Source organism: Ahaetulla prasina, chromosome 2 (genome assembly GCF_028640845.1).
Source record: "Ahaetulla prasina isolate Xishuangbanna chromosome 2, ASM2864084v1, whole genome shotgun sequence".
Lineage (NCBI taxonomy): Eukaryota > Metazoa > Chordata > Lepidosauria > Squamata > Colubridae > Ahaetulla > Ahaetulla prasina.
The window spans coordinates 162,650,134-162,669,688 of NC_080540.1; the positions used below are offsets into that span (position 1 = coordinate 162,650,134).

The 19,555-nt window shown below is 43.7% G+C and overlaps 2 protein-coding genes across 4 annotated transcripts in view; both read left to right on the forward strand.

Moving 5' to 3' along the window:
• Positions 1–19,555, forward strand: part of LOC131190833 (homeobox protein Hox-D3a-like) — a 178,392-nt gene that overhangs the window by 19,036 nt on the left and 139,801 nt on the right. The window lies entirely within an intron of this gene.
• The window catches only part of HOXC5 (homeobox C5), a 79,909-nt gene continuing 60,373 nt past the window's right edge, over positions 20–19,555 (forward strand). Inside the window, exons 1-3 of one of the 2 annotated variants that reach the window (XM_058168275.1) lie at positions 20–2,042; positions 2,796–3,010; positions 3,503–4,327. In XM_058168275.1, the coding sequence (XP_058024258.1) occupies positions 1,568–2,042; positions 2,796–3,010 (690 nt within the window). In that variant the 5' untranslated portion in view covers positions 20–1,567 and the 3' untranslated portion in view covers positions 3,503–4,327. Of the gene's footprint in view, positions 2,043–2,795; positions 3,011–3,502; positions 4,328–19,555 lie in introns of those variants that run through there. The other variant, XM_058168276.1, reaches the window with a different exon arrangement.

A 19,555-nucleotide genomic window follows, 5' to 3' on the forward strand; every position in this document is an offset into this window, starting at 1 on the left:
CCATGAAGAATGGCGGGAAGGGCACAGAAGCCACTTCAGGAGGAGGGCAAATGAATTCTTTGTAACGCCACCCTAAATAAACCAAATAAATTTAAGGCGACGTCTAGTAGAGGGCACCCCAACATCTTCCCCGAGTATCCAGGAAAAGCGAACTTGATTTTTTAAGAGAACTCCTCAGAGCCATCCAAGGAGTTAGCAAGCGTGTCAGTTTAGTGAGGAGGGAAAGGATGGCACATCCCTTTACCTATAGGACACACACACACAAACAAACACACAATTCTCCCACGCCGGTTTCCCTGCAAAGATAGGAAGAAGGGAAAAACAAAGCGAACCACCTCATCCGTTCACCCCCAAACAGGAGGATTTATCGCGCGCGCGAGGCCACGTTTCTTGCCACCTCAAAGAAAGCTTGACTGCAGACCCGCACAAAGTCCTCTCCACTTCGGGAAAGATACTCTGAGTGAAATCTTCAGAGGCAGATTAAAAATATTAATTTTTTTGAAAAAAAAAAGGAGAGACGAATTTAGCGCAATAGGTTTTACAGTTCCAAGAGGGCTGCTGTTTGACACACACGGGGAGAAGAGCAGGTTCTTAGGACTTTGGAGAGATGCATCCGTGTCCACGGAGGCGGGTAGTTGGATGCCCGGATCTGTATGTGGGATTGAGGGGGGAATGCATCGGGAAGATGCATGTTTCTTGCCTGCCACATATCTGATGTTAGGGATTCTTGGATACACCCAGAATCCTGGAGAATGCGGACCCTGCCCTGTGCGCTCAAGTGCCAGGCACTGAGGCAAAGTGTCTAGCGGGCAAGCAACCCCAATCCTTCACATCGGGATATTCTGCTAGTGGGCACAGACAGCCGGGCACACACAGCCCGTGACACCCACCAGAGAGCCTGGTGGCACACCCAAGGAAACAGGCTGACGAATCTCGCAAGGCCGTGTTTTATCAAGTCCACCCCACTCATTGATCTGAATCACAGGCAAACTTTCCCCAGGCCTCGCCGGGGTGGAAAACTCGCGCTTGCCTTCGATCGCCTCGAAGACTTTGGAGGATTTGTGTCGTTTCACACCCAAAAGCCTCCAACGTTCGAACAGGGGTAGAATTCGAATCGGTCGTCATACCCCGAATTTAGCACCAGGTGACGCTCTAGACTCATTGTCTTGGTGTTTTGAGTGTGGGGCCTTTTTTCTCTCTTTTTTTCCCCCTTTCCTTCCCAGGGCTTCGTTATGCCAACATATCACATACGTTGCACGGGCTTCCATCAATAACCTCCTGGGGTCATCAAGCCAAATTTATGACTGGCCAACACTGTCACGTGATTCTCTTTAAACATCCCATATTTGGGCAGCGCACATAGAATAAAGAAAAGAAGAATCCCCACCTATAAATTCTGCACTTTGGAGAACAAAAAACCCTGAACTTCAAAAGGGCCACAAATCAAGTCTAATCAAAGGGGTGTAAGAGAGAGAGCGAGAGCGCGCGCGACAGCGAGGGAGAGGGAGAGAGGGAGAGAGAGAGAGAGAGAGAGAAGCTGGGTGGGGGGGGGAATATAATTCCTGACATGAGTTCCTACGTAGCCAATTCCTTCTATAAGCAAAATCAAAATGTTCCTGCGTATTCCATGCAAAGTTATGGGAATTATGGATCACTGCCTGAGGTTCAGCCCTCCAGGTGCTGCTACACTGGGCTGGATCTGAGCATTACATTCCCTTCATCTGGGGCTTCCAATTCTCTGAACGGTGTGGACGTGTCTTCAACCCCCAGATCTAACCCTGACCGGCCTTCCTGTACTGTCATGGGATCTTCAGGGCACACTTTAGGCAGAGATGACCAGGCTCCTCTAAACCCAGGAATTTACAGTCAGAAGGCTGGTGGCACCAACAACCCCACGCCGTTGGAAGATAGATCTAAAACCAGTGGGGAAATCAAGAGTGAACCGGTGCAAGCAGCCCAGCCCAGCGGCCAGCCTGTTCAGCAGTCGCCGCAGCAGCCACCACAAATCTATCCGTGGATGACCAAACTACACATGAGCCACGGTAAACTTTCGCTTCTCGATTTTGTTTCACAGGGTTTGCCTTGGTTTTATAGGCCATACGGGGCAAATAACAAGGGGGAAAAAAAACCGGGGTCGTAAATTTTACGACTAAGGCATCAATTGCTCGTAAAACTGTCCACTAAAAGGCTTAGAGGCTATATACGCCCAAATTTATGACGGCATAATTGGATCATAGAAACAAAACGGGTATAAAGGCAATATTCCATTGGGGGGGGGCCGAAAAGGAAGTAGGGAGGAAGAAAGATTTTTAAGGGGAAGAAATGACTTGAATTCGGGCGCACTTTTTCTGGGGAAGAAAATGAGCTTATGGTTATTTACAGTGTGTCTCCCCCATCCCCCACCTCCCCAAGAACCTTTTGCACGTCCCATAAGCCACGACTTTCTCTTCTTTCGAAGGAAAGACATCCCTGAATTTAATTCCCACACTTTAACTCCACTTTCTCGGGTTTTAAATGGTGAGCCGTCGCCGCCCCCCCTCCCCCGCCGCTTGACTTGCTTGAGACGGAATCCAAAGCTTTGATAAAAGTATGGACAATCGGAACCCTCGATCTACCAGTAAAGATAATAAATGTTATGGGGGAGAGCCAACCAAACTTCCTTCCCACCCCTGTCCCCCTTCCTCTTGCTTTCTTTAGCACATTTGGTTTCTCCCTTCCTTGGCATTGCTGCCCTGCTTTAACGTGACTCTTCCCCCCCGCCCTTCGTCCTTATCCGGTGTCTTGTTCTTTTCCAGAAGCAGATGGCAAACGTTCTAGGACCAGCTACACTCGCTATCAGACTCTGGAGCTAGAAAAAGAATTCCACTTTAACCGCTATCTCACCCGTCGGAGGCGCATAGAGATCGCCAACAACCTGTGTTTGAATGAGAGGCAGATCAAAATCTGGTTTCAAAATCGGAGGATGAAATGGAAGAAAGATTCCAAACTGAAAAGCAAGGAGTCTGTCTAGGTAGAAGGTCGGGGTGGGGTGGGGCGGGATAAGTCAAGCACGTCTGGATGAGAGAGCACGTCGTTGTACCTTGAGAAAAACTTTTTTTCTTTGGGAGGTGGGAAAAAAGGAAGGGCGGAGGGAGGGTAGCAGCCTGGGACAGACTACATACCCTTGCAAATCTGGCAGACAAAGGCGTCCTCTGATTAGTATGCAAACAGACCGGGTCTTTAGCTTCCAACAAGAATTCAGGGTGAAAAGCCTTCTGGAGTGGCTACCGGCCCCTTGCTCTCTAACCTGGGTCCCGCTGATCTGGGAAGGAAATGCCTTGCTCCCTCTCGAAGTTCGCCCTCCGAGTTTACTTTCCCCTAGGGCTAACCTAAGTAAGGACACCCTTTAGGAAAAAAAACCATAATAAAATAAGAGGGAAGCTCAAGTTATGCATAAGAGGGGTGAGTGCGACCGTCGCTACTTTTTCTCTCTTTTTTTTCCCTTCTCCAATTTCCCGAAAAGTCCTACGGCCTCGGCTTCTATCCATTTTGCAAGTCTTGGAAAGTTCAGGTCTGTTGAAATGCCTACTAATACTTTGCGTCCAAGTCGGATTTTTGCGCCCCGAAGCGACCACGCGATATGAGAGCACTTTCTTCGCGGCTCCAATCCTACCCGCCGGCCGTCCGGCTCGAGGGGCGCCGCCTCCCGAGTAAACTCGCCTCCTAGGATCGGGCAAAGCGCGAGCTAGTGGTCTCGAGACAATATTGACGTTTCGCGCGCGTGGAATAAAAAAAAATTGCCTCGTGTAGTTTCCTAGATGCTCTTAACCGGAGGCGGGGTGGGGTGGGGGGACCCTGGGAAATCTGTTTGCTCCAGAATATGTTTGTTCAGTGCTGGGGATGTTTTCTGTAATTATCTTATTCCCTCTCCATTTACTTATTTTTGTATTATTGATCTATGAAAGAAAGTGAAACGGACTAAGAGCAACACTATTTCCGCATCTCTCCTGGGAGATAATTGTGCAAAATAGTACAGCACTGTGGAGGAATGGAATGAGGGGGTTGATGGAAAAGAGTGTGCATTCACTTGGCTTAAATATTCCCGTGTATTTATTTGTTGTGTAATTAATGTAGTATGTACATATATATACAATCCTTATCCAAATTACACTTTGTTTACATATAGTCCATTTAAATTTTAGTCTCTTCCCCCCTTCCTTCTCCCTGTTGTTGTAATACCTACAGTATATTTATTGATTGTAATATCATATGTGAAAGCCCGTGGAATGAATGAACAGATGAATATTCATAGATATGCATATTCACCAAAATAAACTGTAAAAGAATACTTCGACCCGATTAAAGGCCAAGTTTGGAGTGGGTGGAGATGAACATTTTTTTTTCTTGAGCACTGCCCAACACCAGGTCTAATATTTTCTTAGTTCCTTTATTTGATTTTTTTAAAAAGTATTTTTGTTATGGCAGTAAAGTACATCAAATGTGAGGCCGGGTGCGTTCATTTTAGCACTCCAAACTATTTTCTGTGAAAGGGTTGAGTTTCAATTGCTTTCATTGAAATCTAGGATAATTCAGGGCACTCCGTTTTCAGTTAATTGGGTCCCTGAGTTTTAGACTTAAAGGCCTGCTCAGATCAGTGGAATTTTAGACCTCAGTCCTAATAGCAAAAATGGAAATGTAATAGAAATCAGTTTAAAGATCCAATTCATATTACTTCAAAATGGGCTCTTATCTACTTCTAGCCCCTACAATTATTATTATTATTATTATTATTATTATTATTATTATTATTATTATTATTATTATTATTATTATTATTATTATTGCACAATAATTTGAGGTAAGATAAATTCAATTGCAGATGATCGATTCCTTCCCTCCCCTCATTGAAGGGAAAGTGTTTGTTCTTTTCTTGGATAGTTTTAACTTTTCCTATTTACACAGCCTAGTTCAGTGTCTTCAAAACCTGTCTGGATCGTTTCTCAAGAGTTTTCTTTTCCATTGCACCTTATAACAACAGTCCGAACAAGATCACATTTCTAAAGAATTTGACCATAATACTTCCCTCCCCCCCAACCTCCAACTCTGCTGGAATGAAAGTTCCATCCCCCCCCCTCCAGTTAACTTCCCATGGAGTTAGAGTGAAACCTGTGCAGAAAGAAACTGGGCTATTGGTGACAATATCTGAACTTCCTGAGTGTGTGTGATTATTAAAAGCAGTCGAAATAAGAATGACAGGTTTTTTACTTTACTCTCAAGGAACATGGGCTAAAAGGTAAAGAACAAAGGGGACATTTTTATGTGCTAGGTTTAAGACAAAAGGTATCCGGAATATGATATATATATATATTCACATGCATCTATATTTTTGGTTTGTTTATTTGGTTTGCCTATTGGTGGTATTACTGAACCCAGTTAGGTGGGAATTTGATTTGACTGGGATAGATGCAGGCCTCTGGAAGTGTGGGAGGCAGAACTCGGTGCATAGATGTTTCATGCGTATCTACATAGATCCATATATGTGTTTTATTGAATTGCATGTATCAATGTGAGTCTGGGGAAATAAAATTGTCCAATTCTCTCTCAAGCCACACACAAGCCCACCCAAACTAGCTTGCTCATGCCTGGCATGTCTTTGGGGCTATTTACAGTAGAAATGCATGCTTGGGAATGATCTCAGTAGCACAGTAAACCTTTTGTACTATTTTCCTCGACACCATCTCAAACAAGGGAGCAATTTCCTGAACCCCTGAAGCAAAAGTTACTTTTCAGGATGGTGGGAGCTTTTGAAGATACTCCTAAAACCCATAGCTTTCTCTCTCTGACCTCAAAATGTCTGTTCTGTTCCTCTAAGTTCATTGGTATTTTTAGCATTGTCTTTTTATTATTGACAAGATAAAATAATAAGGTAACTAAGGCAATGGCAATTGTTTTATTTGCAATTTTCTGTCTACCTGAAATCCTTTTCTTCCTTTCTTCCTTTCTGGCTTTTACACTATTGGTAGCTTGGTTTCATTTGGGTTTTCTGCCACTAACAGTCAAATTTTGCAAACATAGATCAAAAGTTTTTGGTTCCCCCTTCCCATTTCTTTCCTTTGTGATGGTAGATGGCCTTGTTAATGATATAAAATTTCCAAACAGGAGCAGTTTTTAAAATAATAATAATAATAATACATGCCTACAAGGGGGGAGGGGAAGGAGAGAGAGTGTAGATGTTTGAAAAGTATAAACTCTGCTATGCAAATCCAAGGGGGTGTTTATTAAGGCACTGGAGAAATGTAGACATGTTTGGATAACTGTTCTCTAACCTTAAGCCAAGGTTTGCTGTTTTACATCTGTCTCATTTATTCTGGTTTGTCTTGACTTCCCTCCCCTCAGCTCCACAAACCAAGGCGCTTCCTTTTCATTTGGTCGGAAATGTGCCAAGGAATAACTGAACTTGACAAGTTAGGGTTAACAAAATCAAATGTACTTTTGTTTTATCGTAAGGAGAGTAGGGCGAGGTGGGGGGGGGAAGGGGAGAGGGAGAATTTGCAAGCCCCACAGCACCAGCTCCAACTTTTCCATTACCGTAAGGCGAACCAGCCGGGAGATACACTGCCTTATGATTAATTATTCGTTTATCCAGCGAACAACGTGGGACTATTTTGGCCACTTTCCTGTCTTTTTAAAAAGTAATTTTTCAGGACTGATTAATATTTGGTGGTTGGGCTTGTCGTTGACTTTTGCTGTGCAAGACCTCCTCCTCCTCCTCCCCCCCCCGCTCCCCTCAATTTCTGCCCTCTTTTCAACTCAGCCCCTTTTTTCCTAAAGAATTCTTGAAAAGCCGAGAAGGAAATGAAACGTCGCTTACCTTTCATAGTCATCCATGTCAACACAGTGGGAACTTTTTAAAAAGCCTCCAAACAAGAAAGGGAGCGGTGGGGTGTGTGGGGGGGGGAGAGAATGACAGGCACCAAGTTCCAAATCTGTGCCTGTGTGCGGGTGAGCTTTTGGGGGTCGGGAAGAGGCGAGAATAACAAGGACAATAATAATCCGGGCTTCTTTTTTTCAGCCAAAGCTTTTACTTTCCCTGAGAACATTAGCAGAAATACCAATGGCTTCTGACTGAATTTAGCAGTTTAAAACTTTTGAAGGTTATTTATGTGGATTGCCCAAAGCGAAAGCCCTGAGTGGCTCTCGCGGAGCACGTGGTGTCATTAAACTAAGTTTTATGGTTTGGGGGAGCTGACATACCCACAATATATTTACATCATATATAATCTTAACTGTCTCCCATCGCAGCTGCTAGAGCTGTTTAACGCTGGGACAGAGGGACCAAGGCAGTTAGTGCGATTACGACGTCTCGGGCTGCGGTTTGGGAAGGTACGTCTTCCCAAATGGATCCCTGGCGAGATCCCGTAAGTGCGCTGTTTTCTCTCTCTTTCTCTCTCTTCCTTGCGCCTCTGCTTCCGCTCCAAAATCCTCCCTGCTTCTCACATATGGGGCCTTCGAGCTGTGGTGACGGTAGTAGGGTAGGAGCTGTTTTGCCGGGAGTGGAAAGATTTCTATCCGCTGCACCTTTTCTCTAGCTTTCTTCCCCCCCACCCCCACCCCCACCCCGAGGAGACAGGCTTTGACAGGGTGTCCGACTGTGAGGATCTAGACTTTTGGTCTCTGTCCTACCTCCTTTCCCCCCCCCCTCCAACCTCTGCCTCCTGCTCCATTTACCTAACTGGAAATTAAATTAAGGTCCTTTCTAAAACATGTTCCAGAGATTCAGCAGAGGTTATTCCCCTCTCCTTCTTTCTCAGTGGTTTCCTTTGCCACTTTGGTGGTTGAGGATGGAGGGAAATGGGAGTCAGAAAGGTTTCTTCCAAAGAGAAACTCACTTAAGAAGTTTTGAGTCTTGGTTTGGATAATGGAGGAGAGGGAGGAAGAAGGAGGAGAAGAATGATGAGGAGGAGGAGGAGGAGAGGGAAGGGAGGAAGAAGAGGAAGGAGGAGGAGGACGAAGAGAAAGGAAGGAAGGAAGGAAAGAAAAAGAAGAAAGAAAGAAAGAAAGAGAAAGAAAGAAAGAAAGAGAAAAAGAAAGAAAGAAAGTAGGTAGGTAGGTATAGTGCATAAGCCTTGCAGTTGGGTTCATACAGGGCAGTCCTGGTCTTCCCAGAGATGTTGTCAGGTGGAAACACCTTTGAAAGGCTGGAGGTAGGCCAAAAATACCACATCTTTGTGTGGTCAGGAAAGGAGGAGATTTTTTTTTAAAAAAAAAAAACATCATATCCCCAGAAGTTGTGTGCCAGAGCATTGCAATGTCCCTTTGTTTTGTGTTGCTTAAGTCAGCTTTCTTCTGCTTGCTTCTTCTCTTTCGCCTCAAACACACGTCCTTGCCTCTTGCTTTGCCTGAGCCAGTTAATCCGGATAGAGCTTTCCCATGGATATCATGGCTGAAGGCCGCTCCCTGGCCACCCTGGTTCCCAGGAACTTTTCATGGATGTTTTCAATGAGCTAGGAAAGAAGATCTGGCCTTTGCACACTTCAAACAAGAGACCTCCTTTGCAACCTAAGTGGACTCTGGCAAACAATTTGCCAGCATAGCAACAAGACTTTCTCCAAATGCGCTATGCAAGACGCTTATTCCCTTTTTCTTTTGCTATTATCTTATGCACTAATCCAAGTTACCTAGGAAGCTTGTCATAGATCAGGTTCAGGGCAACTCTCGAAAGGCCTAATTTGCTCCTAGGTAAATTTTAAGACAGCACCTTTCTTCTCTCTTTAGGATTTCCCTCCATGCTGTCCCAATCCTCCTCCTCCTCCTCCTCCTCCTCCTCCTCCTCCTCCTCCTCCTCCTCCTCCTCCTATTATGGATCAGTGCCTTTCCCAGAATTTCCCATCAATTTAAGAAATCAAGCCTAGGTCTATACATATAGTGGCTGTATATGGACCCTATACATATACAGGTCTTGAACGGTTGTTGGGATGACAATCATGGATAATTCACCTAAACTAGACAAAGAGAATGGGAGTAGTAGATCCAGGGTGTCCTATCACCTTAGCTAGAAATTAAATGACAATCAGCTCATGTTGATCTCACCTTGTTTTTTCTTATATCTGTGTTGAACATTCAGAAAAGAAAGTAGCATAGGACCTTCTCAACCAAAAGCCCTACCCAGTTAGCTAGCACAGGATTAACATTTTAAGGGCATGTATGTTGGAAGGCCTACATCTAGTGCTTTACAATTTTGTTTTGTTTTTTTCATACACTGCATTAGCTGAGTGTCAACGAAGGGAAACTTGGCTATCTCAACAATAGTGCAGAAGGTATCCTTTATTTCCTAAGAGCGAGCAATGGTGAAATTGCCCAGTGAAAGTTGAGACAATGGGTTCCAAAATAGGGCATCTATGAGATATAAGAAAAGTGCTATCTTACCATGAAAGGAAATGAATAACTTTGATTGGAGCTTGCCAAAAAAAAGGAGAGAACCAAATTGCTTCCCATTCTCTCTAAGGGATGGGATGCTCGCAATAGTCTTCAGTGGAAAATATTGAAAGTCGCCACCTCCCACTCCTCTCCGTTGCCTTCCTACAAGCCCTCCAAGAGTCAACAGCTCTTCTACACACAGGAGCATATGGGAGTTAATCAACAAAGGATATTCTTCTTCTTCCCCCTTCCTCTTTTTCTACTTTTGTGTGAAAACAACACAAGCTGCTGTTGTGTCTCTGCTGGAGGGGAGCAGCCTCTAGTGGATATTATCTCCTTCCTCATGACTCTCTCTTGCCATAGGACAATATAAAAATCAAAAGACACTTAAACAGGTTTCCAAAAGGCTGAGGCAGAAGCTTATGCTCAGAAGAACATTTAGATCTGCTACATGAAGATTAGGACATGGAGCTTTAAGGGAATAGATCCTGTTTTCTAGAGGTGTGCCAAATTGTCCTTTTCTGACTTAAGCCTCTCAGAGTCCTTTGTTAAAGGGCCAGGTTCTATGACAGACGTGTTTCCATTCTTGCGGGTTCTTCTAACTACACTTTACCCTTACCTAGTTCTCCACTGATACATGGACACATAACACCCTTTTGCTGGAGAAATGGGAGTCTGTAGTCTAATACATCTCGAGGCACTAAAAATAGCCCTGTACAATTATTTATCCATTCTGCTCCTCGCTTTCAAGGTTGGTCTAAATAGCTTCCTTGGAAAGAGTGACAAGAGGGAAATTAATGTAATTGTCCCGAGAAACACATACATTGCTTAATTCCAATATCCTCCTGCCATTGGTAGTACTCTTAACCCTGAATGCCATTACATAGTTTGAGGTATACCTAGTCCCAGGTCTTCTATTACAAGTATTCTCTTAGAAAGAGTATGGGAAAAGCCCCCTCCATTTTAGGGGTTTCTGGCTCACTGTATTCCAGCAGAGGTTTGCAAATTTCAGCAGGCTCCTATAATAAGCGTGAAGAGAATTCTTGCGGAAATTAGTAAGACGGAGGAGTTCCCAGAAAACATATTGGATTGGGTTAAGCCAAATGTTTAAAAGCCACCCTTTACATTCAAAAGGTTATGGTCTGGGCTAATAGTAAATTAATAGTAATGCGTTCAAGCTGCATCATACTCCAGAGGAAGCACTGGCATTGGTAACAGCAGCATCTCACTCCTTCCCCACCCCCTTACCAGCTTCTTTCTCTGCCTTCTCATCTTCCTCCTCCTCTCTCCCCCTCCCCTCTCTCACAGGCACTCACACATTATACAAACGATTTGGCCCTGACACCAACCCAATTCCACCTGAAGACTTTTCTCTCTTCTTTAAACTCGCACCCAGCTCTCCCCAAAGTTTACTTTGCATTCCTGCTTCTACTGGCTTTGTGTTGCAGTGGTTAGAGCCAGACAAGGAGAGACAAACGTCCCTGGAGGACCCCTAAGTTTCAGCCCTGAAGGGCCTTACACCTCTTTGGGGATAGAAATCCAGGAACCAGAATGCAAATATGTAGTTGGTTGCGCTTAAAGATGTTCTAAGGTGGCGAAAGGTTTTATGATCATACCAGATCTTTGACAACTGTTGAAGACTGAGGACGTTCAATGTCTACACAAGAAAAAAAGAGGAAGAAAGGCCCACACATAAAGAAAAATATTATGAAAGAATCTCTCAAGAAAACAACAAAGGCAACAATGGTCATTTCCCCCCACCCCACCCCCACATTTTATACCCTGTGTGTGTGTCTGCATCTTTATCACTATAGACATGCATATGAACACACATGCACAACATTTATGTTTGGCAAACTGCATTCAATTGCATTCAGAGAGCAATCAATCAGGCTTGTAGTGGGGGCAATGGCTTCCCCCCCCTTTGGTTTATTAAGGGCTGCAACTACTAAAATTTCATAAGCCATTGCCCCAGCACACAAAAAGCTCACTTGCAGAGATCTGTTTTCAGCACCATTGCAGGACCAGTTCAGCTAAACTAATCTGGATTTCTGAACACAATCTGAATTTACTTTAAAGGGGCCTCCGTAGCTTCAAAGCGGAAAAAGAAAGACAGGCTAGTCCTCTCTTTCAAGAATCTGGGATGGTACCGCCCGTCCTCTCCAGTACTTCCTGCTTATTGGTCACTCAACATAAGCTACATTCCCCACAATCCTTTTAGAAGCTGCCTAGAGGAGCTGTGCAAATTTAATCCTTTAGGTAAGGAAAGAGGAGGAAACCCTAGTGGTGTTTTCTCAAAAGGCAACTGGACTTTGCTTTTCCTTGAAGAGGTTTCATTCTTCATTCAAGAAGCTTCTTCAAAGCTTCTTCAAAGAAAGTCCAGTTATCTTTCGAGAAAGCACCTTTGGGACAACCATGACCTGGATGACTGAGAATCTCCCTAGACAAAGAGGAGGAAGATCATCAGCTATCCATTGCATTCCATGTTATGTATAAATGCTATGTTGTGTATAGCATCCCCCCCCCCAGCAGCAGAATCACAGACTCCTTTAAAAAAAAAGATTCAACATTTTAATCTGTACACAATTATAACATCTATATCAGGGGAACTCCTTGAAAATAACATAAACCAACAAAGAACTGACCGAATCTTTTAAACACATGGAGTGAAAGGCCCACAGTGCTTCTCCTGTCTATTTTGCACTGGAGCAGAGAAGATCTGGCATTGCCTTGGAGCACTGAAAGAGGTGGCAACTGAACTAATCTCTTGAGGGATTAAATGATTGGGATCTCTTCTCTTGAATGTGCAGCTGTTTCCTGCTTCTCTCAAAACTAAATACAAAATAACCCTAGGATCCAGAACACTTAAGATCCATCTCTGTGGAAAAATCATCCTACTCTTGGGTGTCACCTCAGCCTCAATATGGATTTTTCTAAAGCAGCACATATCTGGTCAAGGAGAGAAAAGGCACAGGGTCGTTTCCACTTGATAGAAAGATTGGGATGGGTAGAAGAGTAGATAGAGTAGATAAAGAGAAGGAATCATGGCTGTGACTTAGCATGACTCAGAGGTTGTTTATCTGCTGGTGGCTTTGGAAATGCATCCACCTGGGGGCACTTCCTGGAGAAGAAACTCTGAATCCAAGAAACCAAAGACAAAGTTTGGATTCTCATTTGATTCTTGGGTAAGGCTGGTGAATTCCCAAAAGTTTATTTTTAGACTTTTTTGTAGCATGAACCTGTCTGACTTGTACTTCAGGTCCCTCTACAGCCCTAGACCTTTCAGTACCAGAGGATGTTCAGAAGGGCCTAGCCTTTCAGTCTGCTGATCCTCGCTGGAAATAATGGTTGGATGGACCAGAAGGATGGGATTTGATTAAGACAATATTCAAAGCAGGCATTTTCTGGTTTGTTGACATCCGGGTTGTTATTTTCCCCAATCTTCCTGAGAATTTGGAAATTCCAAATTCCACACTAAGCCAGAGTGTGCTGGTAAACCTCTGGTTTAGAATATGATAGTAGGAAGGCAGATAGATAATTCCCTTTGCTATTTATAATCAGAAGTTTTGTCTTGGGATTCCACTTCATATCAGTTTCTGCTTCAGTATTATATGCAGGTCTTTGCCAAAGCAGAGTGAGAAAAGAGGGCAAGAAGGGGTGGAAACCACCACCCTCAAATATTTTATCCTTTAAGGCAGCATTTCTCAACCTTAGCAACTTGAAGGCATGTGGACTCCAACTCCTAGAATTCCCCAGTCCGGATGCTAGTTGAAGAACTCTGGGAGATGAAGTCCACATATTTTAAAGTTGCCAAGGTTGAGAAACACTCTTCTAAAATTCCAGAAATGCTGAGTCATCTGCTCCCACCCTCTCTTTTCTAGATGCAGTTTTCTTTCTTGAGGGTGCCCCTTTATTTAGCTAGTTGTATCCTGCCTTTATTTTTATAAATAGCTCAAGGCACTGGATGTACTGAACCTAACACGTCTTCCTCCTCCTATTTTCCTCACAACAACCCTCTGAGGTGAGTTGGACTGAGAGCAGTGGTGGGATTCAAGTAATTTAACAACCGGTTCTCTGCCCTAATGATTTCTTCCAACAGCCAGTTCACCAAACTGCTCAGAAAGTTAACAAGTGGTGCGAACTGGCTGAATCCCACCACTGACTGAGAGAGAGTTATTGGCCCAAAGTCACCCAGTCAGCAGAACTAGAATTCACTGCCCTAGTTTGTAGCTTGGTGCTTTAACCACGAGACAAAACTGACTCTCTTTTCTAATCTTTCTACTTACTGAAAGATAGAAAGGAAAGTAGAAGATTTGTGCCTCTTGATGAATGGTAGAATAACAGAGCTGGAAGGAACCCTAGAGGTCTTCTAGTCTAACTCCCTGCTCAAGCAGGAGACCCTGCAATGCCTTGATAAGTGGCAGTCCAGTCTTTTCTTAAAAGCCTCCAGTGATTCCAAGATGATGAGGAGCTTGGCTGGAATAGGATCACAGGATCCATATTCCATACTCTCTCCTTGAGGAGAGAAATCAAGAAGGAATCAGGCAAGAATGTTTGTCAAAGCCAACCAGAGGAAACAAAACTGAGATCAAAACAAGAGTTGTGGAGTTATCCTCTCCTCTTTCTCCTTTTTTTCTTTCAATACTATCCCTCCCTCTAATAATTCAGCCAGACTTCATTAATCCCCTACTTAGTTCAATGTGTTATTTTGTTCAAATTGTGGTACATCTGGGGGGACTTATCTTTTTTTTTAAAAAAAGAACCATAAATATAATTTCTGCCACAGGTAGAGAGAATAGATCACAAGGCTTAATCTTCTGCGCTTTTATTTGGAAATATGCATCACTCATGGATATTCACCTTAAGATGATTATTATTTTTAGTTATCTGAATAAAGATTGGACTCCATAAAAAATGATCTCTGTTTTTAAAACAATCACTTCACCTTGGTATCACGTGCATTATAGAAAGAGAAACATGGCTGACAGAATAGCTGTTTCCCATATTGCCAAGCCCTAAATGCTTTCTTTTAAAAAAAACGAGTCAGGGATCAATTTATCTGTCTGCCTATTATGAACATCAGCTGATATCTCTGTCGTTTTTTTTTTTAAAGGAAGAAATCTGGGAGTTGGAATGTGAAACGAAACTTTTGTTTATATTACTATAAGCACACACACCATATATCCTGTTAGCTTCGCCGGCCTCGTAATGTCTTAAGTAGTGGGGTAGATTGCAGGCATTTTGCAAATTTACTTGTGGAACTGAACCCTCCCGCAGCAAGTTGCTAGTGTGGCACCATTGCTAAACTGTAAGGTGATCTCATTGAATAGAATTACCCTGCAGAAAAAAAGCAGGGAAAAGAGCAAACAGAAAGTCAACCGCATGCCCCTTTCAGCCTGCTCTATTTGATATGCTTTGCCAGGAAGTAAGAGGAGAAGGAAATTAGCCAAGCAAGGAAGGTGCTTGGAAATAAATTGTTGGTGTCCCTTTGGAGAGAGAAGCAAAATTCTCTTACATCCACATAAGAGTGTACTATTATTCTGTAGCCTCTGAAGACAGAAAGGAGAAGTTATTTCTCAGGGCAGCTGGATGTCAGATAGGCCCATGTTTAACAAGCAGGTGGGAGCCAAAGTTCTGATGCTGTATGGGTTTTGGTGTATCGGTTGTTAGTTTTTTAAGACTTGCAATTCTCAAGTTGCCAGCAGATCTTGTGCAAATATTTTGGGTGGAACAAAGTTGTTTGATTATTTTCGATCCTCATGTCCCCTTCTTTAGTTCCTTGGGAAATGTATATTTAGCCATTAAAATAATTTCCCTGCTCCTTTTTAACATTTAAGATTTCTCCAAAGGTATGCTAGGGTTTGTAAGTATCTCTCTCCCACTCTTCTACCACGCTTTAAAAATTAATCTTAGCCCCATGCAGAATTTATTTGCTCCAGTTCTGATTTTCTCAAAATTTGTATATTTCGATCTCTAGCTCTCTCTTTCTCTGTGTTGTAAGTTTGTTTACTGGAGAAGGAGATGTTGAAGATATTATATTTTGCCACTCCTTATTTTAAAAAGAGAGAAAGCAAAATTCTCTTACATCCACATAAGAGTGTACTATTATTCTGTAGCCTCTGAAGACAGAAAGGAGAAGTTATTTCTCAGGGCAGCTGGATGTCAGATAGGCCCATGTTTAACAAGCAGGTGGGAGCCAAAGTTCTGATGCTGTATGGGTTTTGGTGTATCGGTTGTTAGTTTTTTAAGACTTGCAATTCTCAAGTTGCCAGCAGATCTTGTGCAAATATTTTGGGTGGAACAAAGTTGTTTGATTATTTTCGATCCTCATGTCCCCTTCTTTAGTTCCTTGGGAAATGTATATTTAGCCATTAAAATAATTTCCCTGCTCCTTTTTAACATTTAAGATTTCTCCAAAGGTATGCTAGGGTTTGTAAGTATCTCTCTCCCACTCTTCTACCACGCTTTAAAAATTAATCTTAGCCCCATGCAGAATTTATTGGCTCCAGTTCTGATTTTCTCAAAATTTGTATATTTCGATCTCTCTCTCTCTCTTTCTCTGTCCTTCTCTGTGTTGTAAGTTTGTTTACTGGAGAAGGAGATGTTGAAGATATTATATTTTGCCACTCCTTATTTTAAAAGAGAGAAGCAAAATTCTCTTACATCCACATAAGAGTGTACTATTATTCTGTAGCCTCTGAAGACAGAAAGGAGAAGTTATTTCTCAGGGCAGCTGGATGTCAGATAGGCCCATGTTTAACAAGCAGGTGGGAGCCAAAGTTCTGATGCTGTATGGGTTTTGGTGTATCGGTTGTTAGTTTTTTAAGACTTGCAATTCTCAAGTTGCCAGCAGATCTTGTGCAAATATTTTGGGTGGAACAAAGTTGTTTGATTATTTTCGATCCTCATGTCCCCTTCTTTAGTTCCTTGGGAAATGTATATTTAGCCATTAAAATAATTTCCCTGCTCCTTTTTAACATTTAAGATTTCTCCAAAGGTATGCTAGGGTTTGTAAGTATCTCTCTCCCACTCTTCTACCACGCTTTAAAAATTAATCTTAGCCCCATGCAGAATTTATTTGCTCCAGTTCTGATTTTCTCAAAATTTGTATATTTCGATCTCTAGCTCTCTCTTTCTCTGTGTTGTAAGTTTGTTTACTGGAGAAGGAGATGTTGAAGATATTATATTTTGCCACTCCTTATTTTAAAAAGAGAGAAAGCAAAAAAAAAAAAGAGAGAGAGAGAGAGCGAGAGAGCATCTATTCTATACCAATGTCAGTGATTGACTGATTTGTTGCTTATATTGATTTATAATTTGGTCCAGAAAGAGCTCCGCTATCAAATGGCATTTCTATTCGGTTAAGAATTGAATTCCCAGTTATCGATTGAAGAGGGGGGGGGGTTTGGATTTGCTGGGCTTGCCATTTTTGCCTTTCCTGCCAGTGATACCCATAAATCCCGCTTCAAGCCGTTCCCTGTCATGGTGGCAAATGTCGTGTTCTGTAGCTGTTATTGTTGGGTTACTTCGATTTCAGGGTGTGAATTCCTTTCTTTGCAAATATAATCTATAACCCAATCGCCTCATTCTGTAAGCAAAGGACAATAGTCATATTTTAGGAAAAGGGAAGAAAAGAAGGCAGGCTGACAGGGAAGCTCTTAAAACTTATTTGTCCACCCAACCATATGCCTATCTAATATCCTGGCCTGATTTTTTTGAAGCCTAGAAAATGGAAGAGTAATTTCAGGAGGCAAAAACTAACAACCAATATCCAGCTCATTACACCCTTCTTCGGCAGAGTCTGTCATGCTTAGCCGCCCCTTTATATCTGCAATCCTTTGCACAACGCCACGTGCTACTTCTTGCCTCTCTATCTACTCGTGCATTATTACCAAACATCAAAATATACAAGGCAGTACCGTTCCTATCTGCCATGTTTGGAAGAGTTCAAGTTTCTTCTTTCCAGAAAATGGCATGTGGTGGAGGAAGGAAGGGAGAAAATACATACATATGACACTGTTTCCCCTCCTGTTCCTATTCTGGCCAAGGCAGGATTATAGCCGGTTTGAATGTATAATATAAACAAGTCACGGTAACATGAATGGCTGTTTATGCACTATTGTAGGGAGATTGGTGAAGTCTGTTAAGCAAGCATGCCTGTGGGGAAAGAGGAAAGGAAAGGAGGAAAGGAAAGGAAAGGAAAGGAAAGGAAGGAAGGAAGAAAGGAAAGAAGAAAGGAAAGGAAAGGAAAGGAAAGAAGAAAGGAAAGGAAGAAAGGAAAGGAAAGGAAAAAAGGAAAGAAGAAAGGAAAGGAAAGAAGAAAGGAAATGAAAGGGCCATCATCCGTAATGCCTCTTTTTAAGGCAGAAGACTTTCTCTCAGCATTGTGTGCCCCCTACCCCATACCTCCTTGCCCCCTCCCCTCCCCCAGGTGGCTTATATCCACTCTCCGCTCTTTTGGAATCGAATGAGAGGCTACTATAGGCTTTTATTACGGAGGCTCTCAGAGTCAGGAGAAAGAAAAAAAAAAGGGGGGGGGGGGAGAAGCGTCGTAAACGCAGGCAGGTGTCCGGTTTGATCTGTCTAATCACAGGAAGCGGCTTGGGGGGTTTGCCTGGCTGACTTCGGGTTGTAAATACCGCCGGTCTGTCGGCCCTTTGCTTTCTCTTCCTTCTCAGAGGTCCCTGTGAAAAGATAAAACAAGCACCAAAAAAGAGAGGAGCGGGGGGGGGGGATGGCGGAGCGGGAAGGGAGGCTCAAGGCGACTGCGTGTGTGTGTGTATGTGTGCTTGTGTTTGTGTGTGCTTGTGTTGTGAGGGGGGAGCAGCAACCCCCGCGTGGAGGATTGGGGCTAGTTGACGCCGGTCCCAAAGAAAGGGCTCCATCTCTTCCCCCCCCCCGTTGGAGAGGGGCTCCTTGCCGCCGTTTTCAGGAGCCCCGATCAGCGCTGGGCGCTCCGTCCTGAAAGGGGGACCCTTCAAGGATCCGCTGGGGAGCAATGAGGCCGGGCGAGAGCGAGGCTTCTTCCAAGAGAGGAGGCGTCGTTTGCAGGCCTGGCAAGGAGGCTTACGAGGCGAGCAGGGCCTCCTCCTTTTCTCCACCTCCTGCCTCCCGTTTCTCTCCCGGGAGTTTGAAGTCCAGCATTCCTGCAGGACGGCGAGGAACTGAAAAGCCAGAGGGATCCATCCTCGCAAGCGGAGTCTGCCTTCCTCCTGGAGCCGAACGCTTTCGGACCGTACAGTGAAATCCCGTTCGGATCGTTGCCCACAAGAGAAGGAATCGGCCCTTGGTGTCCCTTGGGAAAGCAAATCAGCTTTGGACGTAAAGAGCGCCGGCGCTTCGAGCTGTTAACAACTGAAATTGCCACGGTCGAGGCTTAGGGTCTAAATGGTCGAAAGGAGGACAGGGAAATATATATCTATTTCAAAAGCAGGGTGGAGAGGGGGGGTGGGGAGCGGACGAGCTCGTGTTCAGTGTGGGAGACAAGGCCCATTCTCTTTCCCTGAACACTGGCTGCCATCTACTTACCTAATTTTCGCCTCTCTCCCTCCCTCCCTTCCTCTCTCTCTCTCTCTCTCTCTCCATCCACCTACCCACCGTATCCATCCATCCATCCATCCATCCATCCACCCACCCACCCACCCATCCATCCATCCATCCACCCACCCACCCATCCATCCATCCATCCATCCATCCATCCATCCATCCATCCATCCATCCATCTATCTATCTATCTATCTATCTATCTATCTATCTATCTATCTATCTATCTATCTATCTATCTATCTACTATATATCTACCTCTCTCTAGCATCTGCCTGTTCATCCATCCATCCAATCAACCAACACAGTTTCGCAGAGGCAAGTTCTTCTTCTATTTCTTTCTGGAACTGACCATATTTGTACTGCATGAGCTCTTAACTTCTGATGGCTTCTAATCGTAGGACAGAAGGAAACTCAATAGGTGTTTCAAGAAAGGAGAAAAAAAAGGGGGGGGCTGTATTGCTGGTTCTTCCTCTCCCTGAGGAGACCTAGCGTGTTTTCGCAGTACTTTGTAGTTGCATTGGTGTGGCAACCTGAACCCATTGAAATGAATGATATTGTTGTTTTTTTTGTTTACATTTATACCCCGCCCTTCTCCGAAGACTCAGGGCGGCTTACA